This window comes from Neltuma alba, unplaced genomic scaffold, assembly GCF_004799145.2.
Source record: "Neltuma alba isolate B1F8T4 unplaced genomic scaffold, ASM479914v2 tig00005608_pilon, whole genome shotgun sequence".
NCBI classification, from domain to species: domain Eukaryota; kingdom Viridiplantae; phylum Streptophyta; class Magnoliopsida; order Fabales; family Fabaceae; genus Neltuma; species Neltuma alba.
Genome location: NW_021634172.1, coordinates 195338 through 204909, shown reverse-complemented (window position 1 = coordinate 204909; position 9572 = coordinate 195338). Strand labels below are relative to the sequence as shown.

General features: G+C 32.0%; 3 protein-coding genes across 4 annotated transcripts; 1 reads left to right on the top strand and 2 right to left on the bottom strand.

Annotated features, from left to right (window-relative positions):
- Positions 1-233: 233 nt before the first annotated feature.
- LOC114748108 (pentatricopeptide repeat-containing protein At3g13160, mitochondrial-like) lies at positions 234-1693 on the bottom strand. Its single transcript, XM_028936463.1, has one exon. The coding sequence runs from the start codon at positions 1624-1626 to the stop codon at positions 490-492; it is 1137 nt and encodes a 378-aa protein (XP_028792296.1). The 5' UTR covers positions 1627-1693; the 3' UTR covers positions 234-489.
- Positions 1694-6329: 4636 nt separating this feature from the next.
- Positions 6330-7356, top strand: LOC114748105 (transcription factor DYT1-like). The gene is made up of 4 exons (XM_028936461.1): positions 6330-6581; positions 6703-6912; positions 7009-7185; positions 7285-7356. Exons 1-4 carry the CDS (start codon positions 6330-6332, stop codon positions 7354-7356), a joined length of 711 nt encoding a protein of 236 aa, XP_028792294.1.
- Positions 7357-7605: 249 nt separating this feature from the next.
- On the bottom strand, positions 7606-8819 carry LOC114748094 (uncharacterized). 2 transcript variants are annotated; one of them, XM_028936445.1, is made up of 2 exons: positions 8338-8819; positions 7606-7881 (listed from the first exon to the last, which is right to left on the bottom strand). In XM_028936445.1, the coding sequence occupies exons 1-2, from the start codon at positions 8783-8785 to the stop codon at positions 7832-7834; spliced, it is 498 nt and encodes a 165-aa protein (XP_028792278.1). In that variant the 5' UTR covers positions 8786-8819; the 3' UTR covers positions 7606-7831. The 2 variants fall into 2 exon arrangements, with proteins under 2 accessions (XP_028792278.1, XP_028792279.1); XM_028936446.1 differs by having other exon boundaries at positions 7606-7878.
- Between the last annotated feature and the right edge of the window lie 753 nt (positions 8820-9572).

The following is a 9572-nucleotide window of genomic DNA, read 5'->3' as shown; positions in this document are numbered from 1 at the left end:
TTTCCATTGCTTCAGGATATCCAATCACTTTCACTTGACCAAACCACCATCGTATCAACATAATATTTAATTAGCTTGAACTGTTATTTCCTTGTCTGTGTTGAGTCAATGCCTCTTAGATGCTAATCTTGTAAAAGCAGAGTTGAATAACTTATGTTGACAAATCCGGTAGGTTTGGTTTATCTTCTCTAAGAACGTTCATTATTCAATATTGTTCAGTCTACCACCGGATGTAATTGAACCCCTTTAACATTCAATGAAAAGTACATTTTTGTTCAAATTACAAATTAGAGATAATGGGAAACTAAATTGCAATTAGGCATACAAGATCATACAAAAAAACAAGTAAACTGCATATCCCATTTTCAAGCAATCAATTACTTGAGCTCAGAATGCCCCATCAAAACCGTTTACAGGTTATGGCTAAGATTATGACAGAGGATAAAGTACAAAAACAATTAGGCACAATAAGAAAGAACACATGCCACTTTACTTATCTGCCTTCAAATTTAGCTTGTAGCGACGATAGCCATTCGTTTCCCCAAGTTGCACAATCTCTTTTGCCTCTGTAATCATAGACTGCTTCACCAAACTATCCACAACAAGCTGCAGAATTGATGGGTCAACAAGACACCGTATATTGAATATGTCTTTGCACAATTCAAAAGCAGTTGTCAAATCACCCTTCTCACATAAGAATGGAAGAAGAGTCACATAAGTTATCTTGTTAGGGTCATGCTCAGAATGTGATATCTCAGCGTACCACTTTTTAGCTTCGCACAAATCATCCGCGTCAACAAAACCTTTAATCAAAGCATTGAAGCTAAACATATCAGGCTTGATAGCCTCATTCTTCATTTTATCAAACAACTCAGCGGCATCTTTAGTTTTCTTCTCCATAGCCAATCCCCTTAACCTAGCATTGTAGGTCCTGATATTAGGAGCAACATTTTTCTCACTCATTTGACTCCATAATTTCTCCCCATCTAGAAAACGATCATTCCTATACAACCAATCAAGAAGCGTATTGTATGTGATCAAATCCGGGTCTATTCCCTTGTTTCCCATCTCCTCAAGCAATGAAATAGCCCAATCAGGATTACCCATCTCACAGTACGCCTTAATAACAGTATTATAAGACACCAAATTGGGTTCAATAGACAGCTTCGAGGTTACCTTCTTAAAAACGAAATCCACCATATCAAACTTTTTAGAGTGTAAATACGCAGCCAAAAGAGCATTCAAAGAAAGCACGGTGCGCGTACAATTTCTTTCAGGCAATTCGTCAAACATCTTATGTGCATTCTCACACAAACCAGCACTGCCATACAGAGTAATCAGACGGGCCGAGAAGCCTTCTCTTTCGATGTCACTGTACTTCTTTTGTTCTTCGAGGATCTCTTCGACCCATTTGAAGCGTTTGGCGACGGCAAGGCGACGAACAGTGTCTTCGTATATGCCACTTTTGGTGCGGAAACGAGAATATTCGGATGCTTTCTTGAATTTGTCGACGAGGCGCTTGAGGTCGCGTTCCTTGTAGAGGTCTTCGGATATTGACTTGATGGAGACAGAGGATTGAAGTGAGGTAGAGAAGGTGCGATGAAGAATGCGATGGAGGAAGGACATTGTGTTCACTCCTGAGAGACGAAAAGGCAGGCGAAAGGGAAACAGATAATTTCGAATAGCACTATAGCAGGGGGTCGGAGGTTAGAGAGGTTTTGTGGCATCTAGGGTTTTATCATTTATTAATTTAAATTTTAAATTCTAAGTACCTCCCACTTTTTAGTTTTTACCATGGGGTTTTGTCTAAACTCACTCAAAAAAAAATTTATTAATTATATTTTTCATGGTTATTCTTATTAAAGTTTACAATTTATTTTTTCAATTCTCAAGATATAATTCGTTGTTTTAAAATTGGTAAATTTGAAAATTTTTTATTTCAAAACAAATTTAATGACTTTACTATTTTTTAATTATAATAAGCTAATTAGAATATGCTTATAGTAAAAAAGAAAGGAAATACTTGCATTTAGTTAGGTTTCTTAAACATTTAATCAAGCATTTAATCTTTGACAGAAGATTTTTCAAAAAGTATATAATACGAGGAAATTAGTTATTATTTATCACTACTGAATATGCTCAACCAAAGATAAGGACAGGAAGTGTAACTCTAAATAACAAGTTTTTATTATTCAAATCTCTTATGCAAGGCAGCATTATAAAAACAAACCCTCATCTCTATAGGTTTTTAATGAAAGAGACATTAAAATTATTTCATAAAATTTTAAAATCTATTTAAATCATGTGACTTGATTAAGGCTTTGATAAATTTAATAATTTAAATAAACATTTGCGTTATTTAAGCCTTTTTTTTAAGAGATTTTTCTTCTCATTTTATCTAAAATCTTGCCTTTATATTTTTTTCCAATTAACATGACGTAAAAATAATGCACAATTATGGCAAAAAATACATAATTATTGAGAATTTATAATTCTAGAAAATATTAATTATAATCCTAATATCATTTTCCATGTTTTTACTGAGAATTTATTTTTTGACTTAACAATTATACCTTGCGTTTTAATATAATATTTTAAAAAAATATTTTTATTATTTTGTTAACTTTTTGGGATTGGGCCTAAGCCATTCTTTGTATGAGTCAGCCTTGAAAAGCTCCTGAGTAACAAAGCGAAAAGATGAAAGCCCAAAGACCAAGTTTGAGCTGATTGCAATTTTATTTTATCCAGTCTCTATACGCCCCTGATCCATTGCGTGAAAACACGCGTTTTTTATACGCTCCTAAGCATGTCTTTCTATAATAATAATAATAAATAGAGGCATGCGTTATTCTAAGGGGAGAATTCCGCACACAAAAAAAAAGTCTAAAATTACTAAATTCTAAATAAAATTATTTTTATAAAAATGCATTATTATTTGTAAGTTTAGTATCATCAAAACCTATTAAAGTATTTGTTTGCTAATGGATGTTATTCCTCCTTTTCCTTTTGATTTTTTGCCAATGTGATCTCCCCCCCCCCCTCAAATAATCATATTTGACAGTATGATTTTATGCATACACCCAATATAAATTATTAGGGTATTAATATGGGAAAATTGCAATTAAGTCTCACCCAAAGAAGTTAAATACAAAAAGGTTCTTTGAAATCATGAAATTATTCTGAAATCCCAGGGAATTTTTTTGCAATAAATTTTATTTGTTTAATTATCAAATTACCTTTCTTTTTTAAAAAAAAAAATTTGCATTGACAACTGAAAGAACAGTGACTGACAACTTAGGGTGTAAGGATTGACAACTATAGCAGTTGGTTTGACAACTTAGGATGTGATATACTGAGAAAATGTGTTGTCAAACCAGCTGCTATAGTTGTCAATCCTTGCACCCTAAGTTGTCAATCATTGCTCTTTCAGTTGTCAAGGGAAAGTTAAAAAAAAAAAGTAATTTGGTAATTAAATAAATAAAATTTATTACAAAAAGGTTCTTTGAGACTTCAGAATAATTTTATGATTTCAAGAGACCTTTTTGTATTTAATTCCTTTCGGTGGGTCATAATTGCAATTATTCCTATTAATATTCCAATCAATGAACACTATTATGCATTTAATTTTCAGTTATTGTCTCTCTTGTAATAATTTGACCACTTCAATGACCTTGAAAATATTCATTTAATTTTTTTAAACTTGGTTTTTAATTTGTGGCATTAAAAATATTTATTGGTTGCTAAATCCGAGCCACCCATGTTTAAAGAACCGGCAAGATTTTAACTGAAGTTCATAGGAGGGATGTCCTTTTCTCTGGCAGTACCCTTCTGCCAAATCAAACGCCATATCTTCATCGTCTATATGTTGTCCCCTATATATGTCCTTTCCCTACTTCCTTTTGCTTGGCCTTTATATATTCGCATAATCATTGCATATCCCTATGTCCTGACCACGGACGTGAAAATATTACATTTCTGCCTGCATACTTTTAGATTTGGATTAAAAATTTATTTTCATAATTGAATCGGATTGGATCAGAATTAAGCCGCAATCGAACTTAAACTCAAAAATAAACAGAGGGAAGGAGGGGTTTTATGCCCAATTCTCAAGTACTAGACAATTTTTTTTTCATTTGGTATGCTTTTTTTCTTTAAAAAAAGGACATTTGGATTTAAGAAAATAATGAAAAAGCTGAAAATTATTAAATACCAAATAAAAAATATCAACAAAAATTTGTTGTTATTTCTCAGTTCAGTATTGTCAACACCAAATAAAGTATTGTTATTAAACCTGATTTGAGATTTAGTAATTTTTAATTTCTTTTTTTATCATTTTTCTTTGGATTTATGCACCACATCCTAACTTTTGGATGTGAATTTTTCTCCTTTTTAAGCATAAAAATGAGGTATGTTAAATAAATATGGATAATGTAAATTTATTTTTTTATAAGAAATACAAAATTAAGAGATTATAAACTTTTAATCATTATGTACGATATGTGATGGACTAACCCAATTAGCTCTATTTGATATTTTCTTTTAATGCTTCAAATATTTCAGCCCAATGCATGCTAGTGATTTTAAAAGAAAAAATGAGTTAAAATAATCAATACAAGTATGATTATAAATAATCTGATTTATTTTGGGCTCTGTAATAATAAGCTGAATCTATTCACGTTTTAAAAATGGAAAATAAAAAATCAAAAAGGAGAGAGACTTTTCTGCTTCTCTAACAACCTCACACATTTGTACTATTGCAGTCAACACGAGACCAACTGCCAAAGTACTCAAACGGAATCAAACCAAAAATGCAGAATAAAGTTTGTCTCTTTTTTTTTTTTGGGCCCTGAAGTTTATTTCTTTTTTTTGTATATATAAAAAAAAGTTTGTTTATTCCATTGTCTATATTAAAAATGGTTTATTTATACTTGCAAAAAGATTGATTTTCTCTGTATTATTATTTTACAAATAGCTTTGTCTCATTTTTTGGGTAGACTTAGAGTATTTTCAAGTTATTTAGACTTAAAACTAATTTTTGTTGGGTTAGGAGTGTTAAAATTAAAATTTTTTCAACAAGTGTGCTTCTTGATATTGTAACTTGTATTCTCCTTAATAATTATACTAAAGGAGCTCACATCAATTGGACTTAAGTAATTTTGGAATTTAACCTAATATTTTCTCCTATCCCTATTACAAGCACATCCCACATGTTTAAAGTGTTAATTTTTTTTTAAAACCTAGTGTCACTAACTAACCACAAAATTTTTGAAACTCCCCTAACCAATGACTTTTATTTAGTGTAATTTTGAAGTTCAATAAAGGATAACTAATTCTTATTAATTTTCTTAATTTACACAAAGTAGTCAATTGGAATTGGAACTTATAAAAGAGACCTGAAAAAAGTAATACCTAATCTCAAGGGAAAAAAACAAGTACTAACATCTAACTAGAGATTTTTTTCCCCGTGCATCGATTAAAATATTTGATTAAATTTTAAATGATAATAAATTGTATTATCTAAGATAGATTAAAATTATATTCACTTTTTATAGAAGTGTAATTTTTTTATTCATTCAAATAAGATTTGAATTAGAGATTTGAAAATTAAGAAGACTATATAAAAATTTAAAATTATTTATTTATTTCTCTATCTAAGCCCCCAATGGACATACTATTTAATTATGATGATTCATATTTAATTCAATATATTCAAATCCTAATTAAGATATCATTCAAACTCAAAATTAATTATTAATTCCTTCATTTGACCCTCAAATTGAAATCCCATTTAATAATGATACTCCTCATTTAATTCAATATACATAAATCCTAATCAAAATATTATTCAAATCTCATCAATTAAATATATTCGGATGTCTTAATGTTATACCCAATTTGTTTTTAAAACGAACTGGGTATTACGAGTTTTCAAGAATATAATTGATTGATTGATTGATATGAAAGTTCGAATTTGCATTAAGAAAAGTATTTACAGTTTGATTATAACATAATAGAATTTCCTTCTATAACCTATAAGAAGAAATATATGGACGGTAAAAAAATCTTATAACAGAATAACCATATTTATAACAGAAGTTGATTTTGTTATGAAAGATTCCAGCATGTTGCAACCACACCAGAATGCCCACTCTGGACTCTCTCTCTCATAACAAACACACACAGTCTCTCTCTCTCTCTCTCTCTCTCTCTCTGACATGATGCTTTTGTGAGAAGTACTTATATACCTCGCAATCATTCTTCAATTTACAAGTTTTCTTTCTTCTTCCCTCCTCCCTTGCCTTCTGCTCAAACCCATTTTCTGCAAATATATGGATTATGCAGAAGAGAATGGGTTCTGTGTTACTTTTGATGATTTCTGTGATGTTAATGATAATAACAACAACAATGGAGGCAGCATCAGAAGAAGCATGATCAGGAAGAGAAAATATGGTGACAGTATTAATAATGAAGATGAAGAAGAAGAAAATGGAGATGTCAAAATATACAAATCCAAGAACCTCAGGACTGAGAGGAAGAGGAGAGAGAAGCTCAGTAGTAGGCTCTTGATGCTGCGATCTTTAGTCCCAAACATCACAAATGCAATACCCAAAACCCTAATTCTTTCTTCTCTGTAACAATTTTTCATTTCTGGGTGTAGTTTCTGATGGTTCATTCTGATGATTTTCCTTTTTTTTGTTTCAGATGACCAGAGCCTGCATAATTGATGATGCCATCACTTACATCAATAAAATGCAAACCCAGGTGGAGAGTCTCACTCAGGAACTTCAAGAAATAGAGGCGAAGGCAAATTCTCAGCTGCCAAAAGCCTTAGATCAGCCGAAGACAAAGAAAAGAGATGAACCAGAGGAGGAAGAAGAAGAGGAGGAGGAGATGAAGAAATGTGGGATTCAGGTTATTAATCTGCAGAATTCCAAGATCTGATTATGTGAAAGTTCATTGAATCAATTTGCTTTTTTGGTGAAATGATTCAGTGATTTTGGTGTGTAGGAACAAGTGAAAGTGGCTGAAATTGAAGTGAATAAGCTGTGGATGAAGATCATCATCGAGAAGAAAAGAGGAAGAATCATGAAACTGATTGAAGCCATGAATTCCTTTGGCATTGGTCTCTTAGACACCAATGTCACCACCACAAAAGGAGCATTCCTCATCACAACCTCCATTCAGGTCTTAATTACTCTCATTTTCACATCTCTCTCTCTCTCTCTCTATATAAATATATATATGTATATATCAGAAACTGATTTATGTCAGATGATCTTTCAGGGGAAGAATGGTGAAAGGCTTGCAGCACAAGAAACCCAGGAGTTGATGCTTGATATTGTTAGAGCTATATAGATATCTCAGTTAGTTTCTCATGAAATTTGAAGAGTTTTGATTGATTTTTTATCTCAGTTAGAATTTGAGAGGAATAGTAGTATACATCAGTTTTGAATGAGACAGAAATTTATAGTAAGAAAATATAAGATTCCATCAGATCATAAATATATATATATATATATATAGCAGTATGCATAACAGTACATTCTTTTCCATCATATTATACATACATATATATATACACACACACAAACACAGAGAGAGAGAGAGAATGGAGAAAACAGAGTAAAAAGGAGGTAACATTCATTGAAGATGAGCTGAAAAACAACAAACAAAATTGCAGGAAGATTTTTGCTTTCCTCTCAAACTGTTTCTGTAAACACTCACAACTCTAATTAGGTGTATATCCACTTTACTCTATGAAATTATTATTAAAGAAACCAGAAAAAAGAGGAAGAAAACAAGTAATCTTTTGAAATGAGCAGCCAAACTTTCATCTCTGATCTTGAAATCCAATGCTCTTTCTTCCGAAGGAAATACCTCCTGCATGTCACATTCAAGAACAAAATTTCAGAAATATAATTCAGAGCAATTGCAGAATGAGAGCAAACAAAAGGAAAGTAACAGCTTAGCCTCTGTTTGGCAGCTAGGAAAATTAGAAGGAAAGTGCCTAACCAAAATCCCAGAACTGAAAACGTAGCTCACTAGCCTAAAAATTCAAAAGAAGCACGGAGAAGGAAAAAGTAAGCCAGTAGCTTAGCCACTGTTTGGCAACCAGGGAAAATCAGGGATGAGAATGAAAATCTCTAACCAAAACCCAGAACTTAGCTCACTGGCTTAAAAATTCAAAACAAACACTGAGAAGGAAAAAGTAACCCAGTAACTTAGCTAGTGTTTGGCAGCCAGGAAAATGCTCAAGTCCAACGCAAAACCAGAAAGGAAAACCTTACTAAGTAGCTTAAAAGTTCAAAATAAACAGAGAGAAGGAAGGATTTGTACCTTGAGATCTGCAAATGGGGGGATCTTCAAAGAGGGAGAAAGAGAATTGTTTATGAGCAAGGCCAATATCAAAGAGAATGAGACCAGAAGAAGGATCACTGACGATAATATCCTTCACAGGAAGCCATAAGAAAAGTTCTTCCTGTGACAGACCTTGCAAACCCTTAAGCTGTCCGAAGCTGAGATTGGCTCTCACTACACTTTCAAAGAACACTCTGTTCTCAAATTTGGCCATGCATGGACGATCCAGATGAACTTCTAAACGCCCCGTTTCGTCGAAATTGTAGGACTTTACACTTTCTGGGAAAAGCCCAGATGGTAGGCCATAGCTGCGAAGAAGGTCGTGCATTGATGAATAAGAAGAAGAAGAAGAAGAAGAAGAAATTGTGATAGGAAGAAGAAGAAGAAGTAAGAAGGTGAGAAATAAAGATCTGGGTTTTGCAGGCATTGTGAAGGAGAAGAAGGGGTTGATGAGAGAGAGAGAGAGAGAGAGAGATAGGAAAGTGGGAGGTGATTGAGGTTTAAAGTGAGGTTTTTGATTGGCTTTATGGTTTGAAGTTTGACTACTGTGTATGCGTTATGGAACTCAAAAAGTGCGAAACAGAGAGGATTGCTGGCAACATTTCAAGGTTCTGGGCTGGCATGAAGCTCTGCGAAATGACCAAACCACCCTTGCATGTTGGGGAATTACAAGCAAGAATTAAGCTTAATATTAAAGTAAAACTGAGTGTTTATATAAAGTTTGAGTTAAAATAATGAAGTTATAAATTTCATAAATCATGAAGAATAAAATTTATTATTATTAGTGCTTTTATATCATATATATTTATATTGATAAAAATATCAATTTCCTTTGATATAAGTGAATTATTACTATTACTATACATTTAAAATTTTAAAAAGGAAATAAATACATGTATAGATTTAAAAAAAAAAACCCTTTCTTTATATTCAACTTTTTAATATGCCACTATTTGTAGTTACTAATTTATTTTTTTCCTGAGTACTTTCTTTTTTTTTCTTGAGTGTCTGATTTATATTCATTATTTTTAAATATCTCATTTTGATCAAATGGCGTACGGCATTATTAAGTAAGGAAAGAATCTAACCGTAGAATAAGACAAAGCAATTTGAATATTTAAAGTTGGGGAAAAAGGTAAACTACTCGTCGTATTTTAAATTTAAATGAATTAATTAATTATGGAATTGGAAAACAACTTTGGCTTTACGATTTG